Genomic DNA, 18,874 nt, shown 5'->3' on the forward strand with positions numbered 1-18,874 from the left:
AAACAAACAAACAAACAAAAAACCCCGAGCGCTCTCCGCCACCCCAAGATTGGCCGCCCCTTCCCAGGTGCCGCCTGGAGCCGGCCCTGATTCTGGTGGATAATGACCTGACCTCTATTCTTTATTATTGTGGTGCCTAGGAGTCCCAGTCCCTCATTGGACCACGATCCCATTGTGCTTGGTGCTGTATAAACCCAGAACAAAAAGATAGTCTCTGCCCCCAACAATTTACATACATGCCTGTGTCACTTCTGGATTGGAAGACTACAGCAATGCAATATATTTGAGTATGAAGCTATCAACCCTTACGAAATTCCACCTAAGACAAAATGCAGCAGTGAAATTCTCAGCAACACAAACTACCACAAACACATCAAATCTATTCTCTGCTCTCTGCACTGGACTCCCATGCATACCTGTTGGCTGGGTAAGCTCTTTTTTCTTAACAAAATCTCTTTTTAAATGATACTCGCAAAACTTTAAAAAAAAAGAATTTTCAGCATTTCTGGTTTATGCTACTGCTCAGTTAAGTAAACAAAAACAGTCTCACACTTAAAATCACAGTATATCATATGTAGATTAGGCACCTAAGCATATTGCAAACACTTACTGAAAATACAGAGGAGGATAAAGAAACTGAGCCAACTAGTAAAAACATGCTGAAAGAAATCAGTCCTTCCAGACCAGGTAAACTATAAGCTTCAGTGACTCCACTGGATGAGATGTTAGAATGGATGATACAAGAAAAAAAAAATTTATGAAGAGAACAAAACACCAAATCAGTCTGAAATGAAGGTACAAACTCTATCTTCATCCCTCAGTGTCTATCACTCCTCAGAACACAGTCCCGATTAAAAACTGGAGATGTAAGCAGATTTACTAAAAAACCAAACATGATATTGCAACATACATGTTTCTGGCATGCCAGCCAGGAAGAGAAAACTGGGACTTGTAGCATTTATGGAAAAGATATTATCCAAGTTGCTTAAAATAAATAGAGATTTAGTGTAATGACACTGAAATATTATCATGAATACAAGAATGTGGGCTGGCTTCATTATCCTCAGTCCCTATTTTCTCTCGATTAGTTCCCAATTAACTAATGAAATTCAGGCTCAGCCTAATGAGGATTTTAAGTCTTTGCAAAATGTTACCTCATCCTCCCCACTCTATGTGGCTAAGCAGTAGAACCTTTAGGTAGTTTGCTCTACTTTTTGGAAAAACCATTTGCATGAAGACAGACTCTCACTGATACTCAACCTTTTAATTTCACCCATTCACACTTCTTTTTCTCCACTGCATATGCTAAGCAGTATTATCATCATTGCTAGCTTTTTGTTCTTATTTGTGTATTGTTTTTGCTTGTTTTCCTTCAGTAAATTCCATATTTTTGCAAAGACTGTGATACTTTTTTTACAAAATATGTTTGTAAGTTACAACTGTGTTTGCTCAAAAATTAGGTTACTACTTACCCAAATATATGGTAGATGTCTTCCGATCTTCCTTTGCGTAATCTCAGTGTCCACGCACCTGGATTTGCTTTCAACTGAAAATATCCCTGTGAGCAAAAAGAAACAGTAGCACAGTCTGGTTTTAGCAAAACTTTGGAAATGACCACCTTCACATGATTCTCCAGCATTCAGCACTGTCTGTCATCAAAGGCTACTACACATTGTCAGCTGCAATTCTAGCCCTGAAATCAGTACTATGGTAATGCAGTCAAGTGCCTTCTCCCCTTTATGTTCACATCCACAAGCTCTTAGTGATAAAGAGATTTGTTCCTACCCGAATATGGAATTTATATAAAGAATCATCTTCTTTTTCCTTTATGCCACTTTTCCTGGTGAGGGTCGTGGTGGCAGCAGAGAGAGTAGGCAGGACCAGACCTCCTTTTCCTCTGCAACAGGTTCCAGGTTCCTGGGGGATTCCCCAGAGTTCTCAGGCCAGCTGGGAGATATAATACCTCCAGCGTGTCTTGGGTCGGCCTCAGGGCCTCTGCCCCATGGAACGTGCCCAGTAGAGTTCCAATGGGGAAACCTCACAGGGGGCATCCTTATCAGGTGCCCGAACCACCATAACTGGCTCCTCTCGATCCGGAGGAGTAGCGACTCTATTCCGAGGCCCTCCCGAATAGCCAAGCTCCTCACCCTGTCTTGGAGAGTATGCCCAGCCACCCTGTGGAGAAACCTCATTTCCACTGCTTGTCCCCACGATCTCGTCCTTTCGGTCATTATCCAAGGTTCATGACCATAGGTGTGGATGGGGACGTAGAGCAACTTGTAAACCTCGTCCGAGAACTTAGCTCCCACTTCACCGCCACGGATCGGAACAGCCCCTACATCACCGTCACACCAATCCGCCGGTTGATCTCATGCTCCCACTTGCCATCACTCGTGAACAAGACAAATAGGTACTTAAACTCGTCCACTAAGGACAGCTACTCCCCCTCACCTGGCGAGAACAGTCCACTTTCTTCCGAGAAAGGAACATGACCTCTGATTTGGAGGTGCTGATTCTCATCCCAGCCACTTCACACTCAGCAGCAAAACATTCGAGTGAGCGTCAGAGATTTCAGTGTGAAGAAGCAAGAAGGACATTATCATCTGCAAACCGCTGAGATGCCACCTCCGAGTCCCCATACTGGATGCACTCCACAGCTCAGCTGCACTTTGATATCCTGTCCATGAAAATCACGAACAGGAGTGGGGACGAGACCCACCCTTGGGGGAGTCCAATGCCCACCTTGAACAAATTCAACTTAATGCCAAGAATACGAATGCAACTCTCACTCCAAGAACAGAGGGACCGGATAGCATGCAAAAGCGGCACCGGCATCTCATACTCCCACAGCACTTCCCACAAGACATCTCAGGGTACGCAGTCATATTCTTTCTCCAGGTCTACAAAATAAAGGTAAACCGGATTAGCAAATTCCCACAACCCCTTGAGTATCTACGAGAGAGCAAAGAGCTGATCCGTTGTTCCATGGTCGGGACGGAATCCACACTGTTCCTCCTGAATCTGAGGTTCTACTAATGGGTGTAACCTTCTCTCCAGAACAGGCTTGGTATAGGCTTTGCTGGGGAGGCTGAGGAGTGTGATCCCCCTATAGTTGGAACACACCCTCTGGTCTCCTTTCTTAAAGATTGGGACCACCACCCTGGTTTGCCAGTCCAAAGGTACTGCACCCACCTTCCACGCAACATTGAAGAGGAGTGTTAACCACGACACCCCAACATTATATAGTGCTTTCAACATCTCTGGGCGAATCTCATCCACACTTGCTGCCTTACCACTACAAAGGCACTTTACCACCGTATTGACCTCAGCATCAGAAATAGATCCGATCTCACTGGAGGTTTCTGGTGCTGCCTCCTGGAAGGGGGACATGTCCATTGGATTGAGGAGTTCCTCGAAGTGCTCCCTCCACCTCTCGACAATCTCCTCAGTTGAGGTAAGCATTTCACCACCCTTGTTGAGTATAGCCTGGGCAACATCCCACTGATTCCTCCTAAAGCAACGAATGGTTTGCCAGAACACCTTTGAGGCCGTCCAGTAGTCATTCTCCGTGGTCTCTCCAAACTCCTCTCAAGCCTGGGCTTTTGCTTCAATGACCACCACAGCCGCAGTCCTCTTACCAGTTGGTACCTCTCAGCTGTATCAGGAGTCCGGTTCATGAGCATTGCTCAGAAGGCCTCCTTCTTCGACTTGACAGCTTTCCTCACCACTGGAGTCCACCAGCAGGTCCTAGGGTTGCCACCATGACAGGCACCAACTGCCTTCAGGCCTCAGCTTTTTGTGACTGCCTCAACGATTGAGGCCCTGAATAATGGTCCACTCGGACTCAATGTCCAAGACCTCACCCAGAATGCAGGAGAAGTTCTTCTGGAGGTGGGATTTGAAGTCTTTCTGCACCTCCACCAGATATTCCCAGGTGACTTGCACTGATCATTTGAGCCTCCTGTGTCTATTTGGCCAGCATCCCATGTGTCGGACCCAACTCATCACCAAGTGGTGATCAGCTGCCAGCTCTGCCCCCTCTTCACTCGAGTGTACAGAACATATGGCCTTAGGTCCGACGAGATGACTAATTTTTTCTGTTTCTTTCGTTTGGGTAAAAAGTACATAAGATCCCTCGTGCCCATCTACCTAAACCACTTTGAATGGTGGTAATCCTACTATATAAATCTAGTCCCAAATATTTGAGTGAATAATACCATGCCAATCAAACAAAATAAAAATTATTAATGTTTAAGTGCTTCACTTTTTTTTTCTAAATATTAAAGAAGAGTTAGGTTCCACACACCCAAAAACCCTCTTTGGTAGCAGGGAAAACAAAAGTAGCACCTTCTGAGAATATTTTAATATTGACACACTGCTGGCTGCCACTAAACCTTAGACTTCTGCTAATAGTTAAGGAAACGTAGAAGACTATCCAGGTTACTTAACCATTAACTGGAATTCTTTGAATATATCACTTTCACAGATCCACATTACTAGGATTGAATATCAAGCCAATGAACACAAAACTGTAAAAAGCAGTTAGTTCACAATGGAGAACCTTGCAGAGACTACATCTATAAAAGGAGAAATGATGGTCCTATTCTTTAAATTCTGTTCAGAACCAGCACTCCAAAGACAAAACGAGAGGGTAGAAGAGTTTGGATCTCAGAAGACAATATACTCAGAGAACTACAACTACTAGTAAGTAAGCAACCTAGTTTTCTCGCCTACAGAAATCGGTCCTACAAATACCCAGTCATGAGCCTTGTCTATACTAAAAAAACAAAACAAAAAAAAAACCCCACACAAAATTGTGGCTAACAGTGCACAATAATGCCACCATGTGGCCTGCACTTGCTCTGAGAAAGTCCAAACACTATGCCATCATCACGTCAATGTGGACTGGTGCAGTGAGAGCTTAGACTGCAAGCACAGACATAATAGCAGTAATGGTGCAACCAGTGTTCCCACTAGCATTATTCAGTACACCAGTCACATTTTGGTCTTTCTGTACTCTGCTGTCCTGGGGTTACATTTTTCAAAAGCTCTTCATCTGTACTTACAGGGTTAATACACACCCCTGTATTTCACTGCACATACTTTCTCACCAGGACTCACCTCTTTAAGGTCACTGTGCAACTGAGCTGCTTCTGAAGTATTTCTCAGAAGAACATCATAAGAGCATGTTGTCATGCTCATTGGCTCATACTGTCCATGACAGCATTAAAGAACACAGGGTAAAATTTTCAAAAGTGCTTAAGTCCCATTAAAAAAACCTACCTAAACACTTAGGAGCCTAAGTCTGGTATGATTAATAGAAGACAACATATGACTCCTAAGAGACGTAGGCTCTTAAGTGCTTAGGTCACTTTTGAAAATGGGATTTAGGCACTTTTGAAAATTTTACCCCCAAACAATGTATTTAAAAGACGCAAACATGAAATTGCTAATTGTGCTTCCCCTAAATACAAATATAACAACAAACACTAATTCTGGTGAGACCACAGTATTCCAAGTCCAAAGATAGCAGAAAATGAGCTGAGAGAGCAAGATCTGTGTGTCACCCTTTATAGACATCACCTCTGTGTTATTCAGTATATACATCAAAGCATACAACTCTGAGGTACACTAACTACTTTTAGCAGTCCAGATTTTGCTTGTTAGAAAAGAATACTCGAAGAATGGGTATCTTGAAGAAATTTCATGAAGGAGAATGAACAAAAAAAAAAAAAAAAACCTTTTTCCTTAGTTAATACCTACCAGATTGGCCATCACAGTGGTGTCAAACATAACAGGATTATTCTTCATGCCTAGAGTGAACTGTAATCCCCGAGGAGGTTGTCCAGTGGTCACATCAAAGCAATGTCCTTCAAGTAGTAGATATTCCAGTTCATATTCTGCTGTAACAATTCCTTCTACCTGTGGAAATCAACATTTTTATCACTAGAACATCTGGCATTTTGATTTCTCATAACAAAGGAGCATATTACAATGATGGAAATTTTGGTTTTTCATAATATACCTTCAGTATGAATAGGTTACATGGATTTAATTCTTTCTTTTTAACATTTTGGGTGAAAGGACAGTTACCTGTTCCGTAACTGGTGTTCTTCGAGATGTGTTGCTCAGGTGTATTCCACTATAGGTATGCGTGCTCGCCAGGTGCATCGGTACTGGAAGTTTTTCCCTTAGCAGTACCCGTAGTGGGGGAGCACCGCTGCGACCCCTGGAGTGGCGCCTGTATATTGCGCCATAAAGGGGGCTGCGTGCTCCCCCCACCCTCAGTCCCTTCTTGCCAGACAACTCCAACAGTGGGGAAGGAGGGTGGGATGTGGAATAGACAGGAGCAACACATCTCGAAGAATGCCAGTTACGGAACAGGTAACTGTCCTTTCTTCTTCGAGTGATTGCTCATGTGTATTCCACTATAGGTGACTCCAAGCTAACCCTGATGGAGGCGGGTAGGAGTTTAAAGGTAAAGGTTTAAGGGTTACCTGGGCAGAGCACTGCCCTACCAAACCCAGCGTCATCCCTTGATTGGGAGACGATCGCATAGTGCGATGCAAAAGTATGGACAGAGGACCACGTAGCAGCCCTACAGATGTTCTGAATGGAGACATGAGCCAGAAAGGCTGCAGACGAGGACTGGGACCTCGTCGAATGCGCCGTCACAATAGGAGGCGGGGGAACCCCTGCCAGGTAATAACAGGTGCAAATGCACGAGGTGATCCAGCGGGAGATCCGCTGGACAGACACCGGTTGCCCCCTCATGCGCTCGGCCGAAGCAATGAAAAGCTCGGGGGACTTCCTAAATGGCCTGGTTCTTTCCAGGTAAAAGGCCAGCGCTCTGCGCACGTCTAACATGTGCAGGCGGCGTTCCTCATAGGAGGAATGGGGCTTAGGGCAGAGGATCGGGAGGAAAATATCCTGATCCATGTGAAAAGCCGAGACCACCTTTAGCAAAAAAGCAGGGTGAGGGCGGAGCTGAACCTTATCCTTATGGAAGACCGTATATGGCGGTTCAGAAGGCAGAGCCTTAAGCTCGGAGATCCGGCGGGCTGAAGTGATGGCCACCAGGAACGCCACCTTCCAGGAGAGGTGGGACCATGAGCAGGTGGCTAAAGGCTCAAAGGGAGGCCTTGTGAGGCACGACAATACCAGGTTCAGATCCCAAGGAAGGACCGGGGGTCTAGCATAAGGTAACGCCCTATTCAAACCCCGCAGAGACCTGGAAGTCATGTGGTGGTAGAACACCGACTGTCCCATCACCGGAGGGTGGAAGGCTGAGATGGCCGCTAGGTGCACCCTGATAGAAGAGGGGGCTAGCCCCTGGGTCCGCAGGGAGAGGAGGTAATCCAGAACCAAGTGGATAGAGGCGGAAGAGGGAGAGGAACCTCTATTCCTCGCCCACAGAAAGAACCTACACCATTTCGCGAGGTAGGCCCAACGCGTGGAAGGTTTCCTACTCTCTAGCAGGACAAATCTCACTCCCGCAGAGCACCTGCGTTCCTCCTTGGTTAGCCACGGAGCAGCCACGCTGTCAGGTGGAGCGCAGCTAGGTTGGGATGGAGGAGGCAACCCTGGTCTTGAGAGAGGAGATCGGGGCGGAGCGGGAGCCTGCGGGGTGGGGCCACTGAAAGTTGAAGTAGGGTCCCATACCAGTGTTGACGGGCCCAGTCCAGGGCTATGAGGATAACCCTCGCCCGGTCTAACTTCACCTTCTGGAGGACCCTGCCTATTAGGGGAAAGGGAGGGAAGGCATACAACAGAGGCCCCGACCATGGAAACAGGAATGCATCTGATATTGCTCCGTCGCCCACTCCTGCTCTGGAGCAAAACCGGGGACACTGCCGGTTCTCAGCGGTGGCAAACAAGTCTACCTGGGAAGCACCCCACTGTAAGAAAATCCCCTTGGCTACCTCCCTGTGCAGGGACCATTCGTGCTGCTGGGAGAATACCCTGCTCAGTCGGTCCGCAAGGGTGTTGCTCTCGCCGGGCAGGTAGAGGGCCCGCAGGAGTATGCTGTGGGCTATACAAAACTCCCACAGGAACTGGGCTTCCTGGCATAGTGCCCGGGAGCACGTGCCGCCCTGCTTGTTGATGAAATACATGGTAGTCGTGTTGTCCGTGAGGACTCTGACCTGCTGCACCAAAGACCGGGACCGGCCCTTGAGCTGCCAGTCGTCTAGGTAAGGGAAGATCTGCAGCCCTTTCCTCCTGAGGTGAGCTGCAACCATGGCCATACACTTTGTAAACATCCTGGGGGCTGTAGAGAGTACAAAGGGGAGGACCGTAAACTGGTAGTGGTCCTGCCCCACCAGGAAACGAAGGAAGCGCCTGTGACCCTCGAAAATGTGGATGTGAAAGTACGCATCCTGAAGGTCCAGTGACGTAACCCAATCCCCCTGGTCTAGACATGGAATTATAAAGGCCAGGGAAACCATGCGGAATTTGTAACGCACCAGAAACTGGTTGAGGTTCCGCAGGTCGAGGATGGGCCGGAGCCTGCCCTTTGCCTTGGGGACAAGAAAATACTTGGAATAAAACCCTTTGCCCTGGTATTCCCGAGGTACCCTTCCTACCGCTCCCAGGGAGAGAAGGCGCTCTACCTCCTGGCGGAGGAGGAGGGCATGCTCCGGATCCCCGGTCTGGTACCCAGACGGGGGGCAATCCAGAGGGGCTGAGAGGAACTGCAGCCTGTATCCCTGGGAGATGGTACTGAGGACCCATTGATCCGTTGTAATACTGGACCATTGGAGTCGGAAAGCCGATTGAAACGGTTGAAAAAGAGTAACTTTATTAACTGGGTGGGGGGAACACTGGCAACAGGCCCGGTGACCCCCCGCAACAAGTCAAAAACTGTTTCCCGGGGCGCTTGCCCTTCGAAGCCCCAGGTCGCTGGGCCGAGCGGGATTGGCGGTGTGACCGACGCCTCTGGTCCCTTTGCTGCTTTGGCAGGGGTTCATATCTACCCCTAGCTTGCGGAGCAGGGGGTTGAGGCCTGGGCTTGTCCTTTGTCAGCGGGACGTACAGGACCAGCGTCTGCAGGGTAGTGCGGGAGTCCTTCATCCCATGCAGACGGGTATCAGTTTGGTCGGCAAAAAGGGCCTTGCCATCAAACGGCAGGTCCTGCATTATGGCCTGAGACTCAGTCGAGAGGCCGGAGAGGGTAAGCCAAGATGTGCGCTGCATGGAAACAGCCATGGCCAAGGAGCGAGCGGCCATGTCCGCCGCGTCCGAAGCAGCCTGTAGAGCCGCCTTGGCCGCAGTCGTTCCTTCCTGGACGAGCGCCCGGAAATCCTTTAGCTCGGGATCAGGGATGAAGGTCTCGAACCTGGGGAGAGACCCCCAAAATTTGAACTTGTATCTGTTCAGGAATGCCTGATGGCTGGCCACCCTGAGCTGGAACTCGTGGACGAATACGACTTCCGTCCAAACGAGTCAAGTCTACGAGCGTCCTTGTCTTTGGGCGGGGGTACCGGCTGACCATTTCTCTCGCGGTGGTCCACAGACTCTACCACCAGTGAGTTCGGGGCTGGATGGGTGTAGAGGTACTCGAGACCCTTCGCAGGGAGGCAGTACTTCCTCTCGGCCTTCTTCGAAATAGGGGCAAGAGAGGCCGGTGTTTGCCAGAGGCCAGCGGTGATATTAGCAACTCCTTGGTGGAATGGGAGCGCTACACACCCCGGGACCGAGGAGGCGAGGACATTAAAAAGTGTGTCGGAGGGCTCCTCCATCTCCTCGGCCCGGAGCTCGAGATTGGCTGCCACCCTCCGAAGCAGCTCTTGGTGTGCCTTAAAGTCCTCTTGTGAATCGGGAAGAGGCGGCACCGCCACCGAGTCGGCCTGCGCCGCGGAGGTGGAAGGGACAGCAACGTCGACGACCAGCGGCACCGTGGGCTCCACTTCATGGTCCGGTACCGGGGCCGGCGTCGGGGGATCGGCACCGACGGCTTGGTCACGGTACTGAGAGGATGGAAGGCGGCCCTGGGAGGCACCTGCCATGGAGCGAGGACCAGGGGGCGCCAGTGCCTGAGGCCATGGCGCTAGCTGGCACCACTGACCCTGCCACGGAACCGCCTGGAGCAGAGTCACATCAGGTGCCGGAAGCACTGGTTGGTTCAGGGGCGCGGCTCGGCTCTGGGACAGGCGGCTGCGCGTCGACACTGAGGTGCGGGAGGAACACACGGTGCCGTAGGAATGGCCCCGATCACGATGGCTCCTGCCCCGAGACCTCGACGCGGAGGAGGACGACACATACACCTCCGAGGAGCTGACTCGGGACCGACCGCGGCGCCTGTGGCCGTGGTGCCTGGGTGCCAGGGGGTCTCGGTGCGCTCTGCGGTCCCGGGCCTTGGAGCGGGAATAGCGGTGCCAACGGCTCCCCGACCCGCTCCTGTCGGAGTCACTGGACGAAGAGGTCCAGTGTTGCCTCTTTCTACCGGGACGACGATGGTTGGGACCAGACGAGTGGGAGACGCTCATGGCGGAGTCGGGTTGTGGAGTCGACGTGCGCCATGAGGGTCTGGTAGGTGCCTCAACCCGAGAAGGCGGCTCGACTTCCGAGTCCTCCATGGAAGGGCGGTGGGCAAACAAAGACGGCTTCCCACGGGACCGGGGAACCGACTGCTGCGGCGCCGCGGGCACCGGGAGCGTCAGGATGTCACGCGTGGCCTGAGCTGCCTCTGGCATCGAGGGCATGCACACCTCCAGAGAGGCTCGCGCAGACAGGACTGGACTACTCCGCTCAGTGTGAGTCGGAGGTCTCTGTCCCGGTGGGGATCGCGGGCTGCCCAACACGGGTCTAGCCTCCCCCTTACTCTACTTCCAGTGCTTCAGCGATTTCCCCATCTTTTTAGCAGGGGAACGGTGCTGGGATGTTGACGGTGCCTCACTGCGTACCGATGATGCGGTGCCGGGCGCCGATTTGGAGCGGCACGCGGGAGGCACTTCGCCGCGTGTCAACGACACGGAGCCCGGCATGGTACCGGCTCGACGCGTCAGTGCCGGGGCCAATGCCGACTCCATTAAAAGCGCTCGGAGTCGGATCTCACGCTCCTTCTTCGTACGCGGCTTGAAGGAGCGGCAGATTTTGCACCTTTCAGTAACGTGAGACTCGCCCAGACAGCAAAGACACTTAACGTGCGGATCGCTTCTGGGCATAGAATTGCAACAAGAGTCGCAGGACTTGAAGCCTGGGCCACGGGGCATGCCCCGAGCCAGGTGCTTGGCAGAGAAGTTCAAAAAGGAAAAGTTCAGTGAACTGAGTACTACTGAGGCTAGAAGCGCTGCAGCAGAGCTGGAGCAAGTTCCGACTACCTTCACTGAAGGCAAGAAGGAACTGAGGGTGGGGGGAGCACACAGCCCCTTTTATGGCGCGATATACAGGCGCCACTCCAGGGGTCGCAGCAGTGCTCCCCCACTACGGGTACTGTTAAGGGAAAAACTTCCGGTGGCGAGCACGCACACCTATAGTGGAATACACCTGAGCAATCACTCGAAGAAGAATTTAGTGATTGTGAAAGTTGATGCAGACCAAAGTCCTTTATTCATTCATCAAACAGATATAGTAAAGATTGGTAAGACAATTGGACCTAAAAGGAATGGGCATGTGTGTGTGTGTGAGAGAGAGAGAAAGAGAGAGAACGAGCATGTATTAAGTGTGTGTGTATATAAATGAAACTTTATTTGGAAACACATTTTACAAATAATATACAGCAATGCTTCTCACATGGAAGCTGTCCTAGAAGAGAGCTGAATCCCTATCACTTTGGAAGATAAGCTAAGCGTAGTTAACAGTTCCTTCTCAACAGTCAGGCTGTCAGACGAAGCCCGTCTGGGTCCAGATGGAGGAATGGTCCTTGGTAAAAGGATGTCTGGCCTTGCCAGTAGCTGCAATGGTGGTTTCATCTTTAGTTCTATCAGGTCTGAGAGCCAGGGTCTTCTTGGCCATGCAGAATTAGCACTATTATCCTTGTATCTTTCTTGCCATATTTTTGGATCACTTTCTCTATGAGAGGGAAGGGTGGAAACGTGTATAGCAGGCCTTGACACCATCTGTGTGATAGAGCAGCTGTCCCCGTAGACCTGAGGTCTGTTTCCCTGGTGAAGTATTTCAGCCACTTTGCATTCTTGCAATTGGTGAACAGGTTGACTGAAGGGACACCAAATGTAGGATGAAGACTTCCTGGTTTAGGCACCATTCTGAGTTGTGGACATTGTGATGGCAAGCCAGTCTACCTTTGGTTCAGCTCCCCTTTTATGTGAATTGCCTTTAGGGAAGAGAGAGACTTTTCTGCCAACTCCTTTATCTCAATTGTGTCTGCATGTAGAGCTATGCTCCTGTCCCGCCTACATATGCAACCACTGTCATATTATCGGACTGGAATAGGGCATGGTTGCCCTTTAGCTGGCTTCAGAATCTCAGAGGAGCCAGCTTGACCACTCTTAGATCCAAGAGACTGGTGCTGTGGTTCCTTTCCCCAGCGCTCCAGATGCCCTTCACTGTTCTGACGTGTTCCCCATCCATTCAGGCTGGAGTTTGTGGTAAGAACCTGAATGTCAGGAAGGCATATGGGGAGACCCTGTTGGACGTTGCCTAGGACCACCCACCATCTCAGCACATCGATGACCTGGTGTGGGACCAGTATGTGATCTTCCATGTGCTCCAGGGAGTAGCCCCATACTTTCAGAAGAAAGGCCTGGAAGCGATCTTACCCAGGGAATGATTCCTATGCACAAGACTAGGAGGCCCAGCAGCTTAAGGCACTGAGCTATGGATGGGCTCTTGCACTTGACCAGCATGGATATCAGATCCTGAATCTTCTAGAATCTGTCAAGTGATGGGCAGATCTGCACTACTGATGTGTCTATCACCACACCGAGTGAAAATCCTTGTCAAAGGAATCAAGGAACTTTTCCTAGTGTTTACAGGTGAGTCGTATCATACGTGCATTTAAATTTACGCAAATTCAACTATACGCGCTCGGCAAAAAAAAAGAACAACAACAAGATACCTGTAAATAGTGCGGGCGATTCCACCCAATGAGCATATGCCCCGGAGTGAGCATGAGATGGGAGACGTGAATCTGCTGTTCCCTCAGTCGGTCTCAGTTCCCGCATGCCTCTCATAGTGTGAGCATCTCGCCATGCTGAGTGTAATTCTAGTGTTTAAAGATACGTATTTTTCACACAACATGGCCCCTAAACGCAAGCCAACTACTTCATCTGGTGCTCAACTGAAGAAACAGCGATCTGTTCCAACGCTGGAGGAAAAACTGGCTATGTTGGACTTATTGAGAGACAGTATGTCGGTCTCCAATGTGGTGCGTAAATATGGCAGCAACGAATCTAGCATCCGTGCCATCAAGATTCGAGAGAGAGAGAAATTCATCAAGCCATGGTATCAAGTGCTCCAATAACTGTTAAGGTGACGAGCCAGGTGCGTAATAAGACTTTAGTGAAGACTGAAAAGGCATTAAACTTATGGTGGAAGACATGAAGACACCGTAAACGTGTGCCTATCGATGGCAACACGTTGTGAGAAAAGGCTCTTAGCCTCTACGCGCTGTTCAAACCTCTCGCCGAAGAGGGACAGCCTTCTGATGAGAAGGAATTCAAAGCCAGCCAAGGTTGGCTTAACAGTTTTAGGAACCGCTTCAACCTCAAAAACGTGCAGACTACTGATGAAGCTGCATCTGCAAATGAAGAGGCAGCAAGAGCCTACCCCGAACAATTAAAGAAAATCATAGAAGAAAAGGGCTATCTTCCGAAACAAGTTTTTAATGCTGATGAGACTGGGCTCTTCTGGAAAAAAATGCCCAACCGCACTTACATTTCAAAATCAGAAAGACAAGCCCCTGGCTTCAAACCAGCTAAAGACCGCGTGACTGTGTTGTTTTGTGGCAATGCGGCTGGGAATTTAACAAAGCCAGGCTTGCTCTACAAGGCTGAAAATCCCCGTGCCCTAAAAGGCAAGAACAAAAATCTCCTGCTTGTGTTCTGGCAATCAAATAAAAAGGCTTGGGTGATGGCAGCATTATTTCTAGATTGGTTCCACAAGTGTTTCATTCTGGAGGTCAAGCGGTACCTCGAAGAGAAAGGACTTGACTTTAAAGTGTTGCTGGCCACCCTGCGGCACTCCGGTTTGCACAAAACGACGTTGAAGTCGTCTTTCTCCCCGCCTCCATCCTCCAACCTCTCGACCAAGGCGTGATTCACTGTTTCAAGGCCACGTACATGAGGTTTATGTTCTCACGGATATGTAGTGCTATGGATGCTGATCCCAATCTTAATGTGATGGAGTGTTGGCAGTCCTTCAACATTGCCGACTGCATCACTTATATTAAACAGGCAATGGATGCAATCAAGCCTGAAAAATCAATTCATGTTGGCGAAACCTATGGAAAGAATGTGTGAATGATTTTAAGGGTTTCCCGGCCACTGACAAAGAAGTGAAACGCATTGTTCAGGTGGCCAGGCAAGTGGGTGTTGATGGCTTCATCGACATCCTTGAGGAAGAAATTGAAGAATGAATTGAGAGCCATAGAGAAACATTGACTAACGAAGAGTTAGAGGAACTGATAAAATCGTATACAGAAGATGAAGATGATGACGACGAACAGGAAGAGCCAGCAAGTTGGAATCTTCATAAATTTGCTGAAGTGTTCCAAGCAGCAAAACACTTGAATGACTTAATTTCTGAATACGATCCCTCTATGGAATGAAGCCTCAAAATCACACGTAGTATTATGGATGATTTGAGACCACATCAAAAAATGTTTGAGCAGCTCAAGAGACAACAGTGACAGTTGCCGATCACCATGTTTTTCAAGGAAAAACAACCAACAGCAGATGAGCCTACGCAATCAACTTCTCGAGCTGAACCAGAGCCAATCACTTCGTCTACGACTCACTCTCTGTCACCCAAGCTCTCCGTCACCTCTGTCTCCTGGATCGACATCAAGCCCTGACAACCCCCTGTAATTAAAAATACAGTATTGTAAAATTATATTTTGCATATGTACTCTTTATTATATACTATACATTACTGTATACATTATACATTTATACATATTACTGTACAGGGTTATATATACAAAACCATGTACAATATACTGTACTTTATGGGCAATTTAAGGGATTTTCAAGGGTAATTTTGACTATACGTGATTTTTGCCTTATGCGCTGACTTTAGAATCTAACCCCCACGTAAGATGCGACTCCACTGTATTATGAATCAGTACACTTGCACGCGATTCGGAGTCTGGATCATGGCACCATAAGCCATGGTCTGCGATGGGGCTCTGAATAAGATGTCATCCAGACAGGGATACAGACTAAATTTTCTCTTTTGAAGGGGCGTATAGATCCTTAGTGACCAAGTGTGGCTCTGGAGTCTTTGAGTATGTGGAGTGACACATCAGTCTTCTCAGCAAACAATGTATAGCCTTTGAAGGGGAGGTCCGCAACAGCTGTTTGCACCTCTTTCAGGAAGCCTGAAAGATGCAATCACAAAGCTCATCACATCATGACTGCTGTTGAGATGGACCAGGCTGCTGTATCAGCTGCATCAAGCACTATCTGGAATACTGTTTTGGCCACTAGCTGCCCTTCATTGATAATGGCTTGAAATTGCTCCCGTTGTGATTCCAGGAGATGGTCAATAAAGGTGTTAAGTTTGTTATAGTTCGTGTAATTATACTCTGCTGTTAAGGCCTGGTAGTTTGCAATTCTGAATTGCAAAGTAGCAGAAGAGTAGGTCTTTCACCCAAATAAGTCAAGGCACTTTCAATCTGTCATAAGGGGTGGACTTGGAATGCTGTTGCCAGCCATGGGAGTTCACTGCATCTATCACGATGAAATTAGGCGGAGGGTGGGGAAAAAGAAATTCCATATCCCTGTTTATTGGCCCGACTGTATGTCGGTGTGGCTGATGCTGGTGTTCGCCATATAAGCTTAGCTGGGTCCAACAGCACCTCATTGATGGGGAGGGTTATCCTGGAGGAGGAGGATGTATATAAAATATCCAGTAGCTTATGGTGAGTGTGTTTTACTTCCTTGAGAGGTACTTGTATGGTATCTACCACCCTCTTAGTCAGGTCTTGGAAGAGTTTAAAATCATCTGCCAGAGATGGTGGAGGGGGCATTACTGCCTCATCTGGAGAGGAGGAAGAGATTTTAGTTGTGACGGGATCCCTGGGGCTGCTGTGCCCCCTTAACTCTCCAGCCTGGGCTGTATCTCACAATGCTTTGCTAGTGATAAGCAGCAAACCTCTCCAGGCACCATTATCACTCAGCACAACTGCATGTGGAGCCCCACACACAGGTAGATTGTATGAATTCTCCCAGAGCCATTCATGAATCACACGGAGAAAGGCATCAACCGAATCCTCCCAGCCTTTCATCTCAGGAATATACTGTTTTGCACTGCTCAAGACAAGCAGTGCAAGTTTATTAATTGGCTCACCACTTCATCAATGGAAAGTGGATATATACCAGCCTTTGTAAACCTGAGCAGATTTACCAAATGCTTCAGGCAATCTCACTGGTAAAGATAAACAGTAAAACAAGTTTACTGACTACAAAACATAGATTTTAAGTGATTATAAGTGATAGGCAAAAAGTCAGTGGTTACCAAAATAAAATAAAATAAAATATAAGCACACTGTCTAAACTCTCCACCCTATTAGACGGGGCAACATATAGATTAAGCAGTTTTTCTTATCCCACTCAATATTGCAGTTTATATTACACAGGTTTCATCCTTGAAACCGGGACAGTCTCCTCTGTTGGAGTCTTCAGTGTTCTGAGTGTCCTTGTTCCTTGCAGCACAGGTGGAGGGGAGGGGAAAAGGCCAAGCATGGGACCACTGGGTTCTGTTTTATAAACTTAGTCTATGTGCTTGGAGAACACAAGTCCAGGCATGTCTGGTGGGCATTGCTGAATTACCAGGCAAGTTTGAATAATTCCCCTGGTGTGGCCTTGTGCAAGTGATTCATTGCATTGTAGCTCTCTTGCTGGACAATGGCTGGTGATGTCTGTTCAGCACCCACCTGGGTGTTGGTTACCTCCCTTGTCATTGTCTCTATAGAGCTAGTATCTGGGCGCTTCCCAAGCCCACAGCATATTTTAGTGACAACCATACAACACAATTCTCATAACTTCATATGCATTAATTATATATTTATTTATTTAGATGGAACAGTGGGTTTAAGCAGATCATAACCTTTCCCATGATTCCTTACAATGCATGCTTTGTATGCAATGTCACAATTATATACAAATTATAAATATAGGAGTTACAGGGTGCTCCCCCATGGTACAGAATGTCACATTAGTATGTGGTGTAACCTCATCCTCTAGTCTCCTCAGGAGGTTCTGAAGCTCTAGAGACTGTGGCTGTGGGGGAATGCCTTGCTAAGACCATAGTTGGTCATACCATGAGGGTTGAGGTCCAGACCTAGGGTAGGCCTGAGTTGGTAGCAGTAGGAAGCATAGTGAGAGTGATGGGACAGGACATCCTCCTTGTCACTATCCGACTATCCACTGGAAAATGGTGGAGCCGACATGGATACTGGAGGTGCACTGCTCAGTGCCAGTGGTGATTCCTGGGTTCAAGATGTGCCAGGTACCGATTAGAAGAGACTCTGGTACCTCAGATACCATGAGGTCCTTAGAGAATTTAAATTCCAACAGTACCCAGTGCCACAATAATTGGTACTGTCAGTGGTTACCGGTATTGAGCTGGCGGTATCGAGCTAGCTGGTGATGTTGGTGGCACTGAGCAGTTCGATGATGGTTGCCTCACAGTCATTGGTACTGAGGGTGTCCGTACTGATGTCTTCTGGGAGGCGGCACCATCTCCAATCCTGTCCCTGACTGGTGTTACCGCTGCTTTGGTGTCTGTGCCCATAGCGTCCTTACGTGTACCAGTGGTATCTGTCGCACTGAATCCACATGATCTGTGGGTACTGTGCTTAGATGCCTTTGGTGCCATCGGTACCAAAGAGACTGAACATGCCGGGGATCTCCTCTGGCTGATTTGGGGTTCACTATGAGGGCTCGAAGATCTCTTTTTGGAAGTCTTATGTGGGGAGTCCGAGTATTTATTCCTTGGTTCACTGGCCTTGGAGTGGAAGGCTGCAGAAAGACTCACGTTGCCTGGGAGACTATGAGAGCATGTCAATCGCAGACTGAAGAGCTCCCTCCATGAGTAGCAGCTTTAGTTTCAGTTCCCGTTTTTTTGGGGATCTGGTTTTAGATCCTGACAGAAAGTACACTTCTGTGGAATGTGGGCCTCCCCGAGGCAATGGACACAGAGTGAATGCCCGTCCATTACCAGAATGGACTCCTTGCCGGAGAAGCACCACTTAAACCTGGGTGAACTGGACATGCCCCTTACTTGGGGGGATGGACAATCCCCCGTATGGGGGGAAAAAGGGGGTAAAGCAAAAACTTATTTTTTTTTAAAGGGGGAAGAGAAAAAAAACCTTTCGAGACTGAAAAGAAAAACACTAAAACTAGTTAAGAACAAATTTCTAAAGAGTCAAGTATCTGTGAATGGATTGCTAATCGCGTCATCTCTGGCCGAGGTGGTTGAGAGGGTACTGAAGGTGGTTTGCCCATGCAGCACTAGTCTCGAGGCAGCACACGAGGAGGGAACAACACCTGTGTGGGTGAAATGGACACTGCTACCATAGATCTCCGATCAGAAACACAGGGACACACGTACACCTCCAGTGGAGCACCCATAAAGACACTACTCAAAGAAGAATTTCTTAATTGCTTTATAGTTATTTTGGCTAATAAAAACCTCATATATTTCTATTAATTCTCTAGTCTGTACTTTAACTAAGGAACACAGATGCATA

General features: G+C 48.4%; 1 protein-coding gene across 1 annotated transcript in view; it reads right to left on the reverse strand.

Moving 5' to 3' along the window:
- UGGT2 (UDP-glucose glycoprotein glucosyltransferase 2) overlaps nucleotides 1–18,874 on the reverse strand; it is a 277,888-nt gene that overhangs the window by 42,334 nt on the left and 216,680 nt on the right. The window contains exons 28-29 of the mRNA XM_026663613.2: nucleotides 5,764–5,922; nucleotides 1,473–1,558 (exon numbers count right to left, since the gene is read on the reverse strand). Coding sequence (XP_026519398.1) covers nucleotides 1,473–1,558; nucleotides 5,764–5,922 — 245 coding nt within the window. The remainder of the gene's footprint in view (nucleotides 1–1,472; nucleotides 1,559–5,763; nucleotides 5,923–18,874) is intronic.

Source organism: Terrapene carolina, unplaced genomic scaffold, assembly GCF_002925995.2.
Source record: "Terrapene carolina triunguis isolate 2854851 unplaced genomic scaffold, T_m_triunguis-2.0 Scaffold21, whole genome shotgun sequence".
In the NCBI taxonomy this organism is placed as follows: domain Eukaryota; kingdom Metazoa; phylum Chordata; order Testudines; family Emydidae; genus Terrapene; species Terrapene triunguis.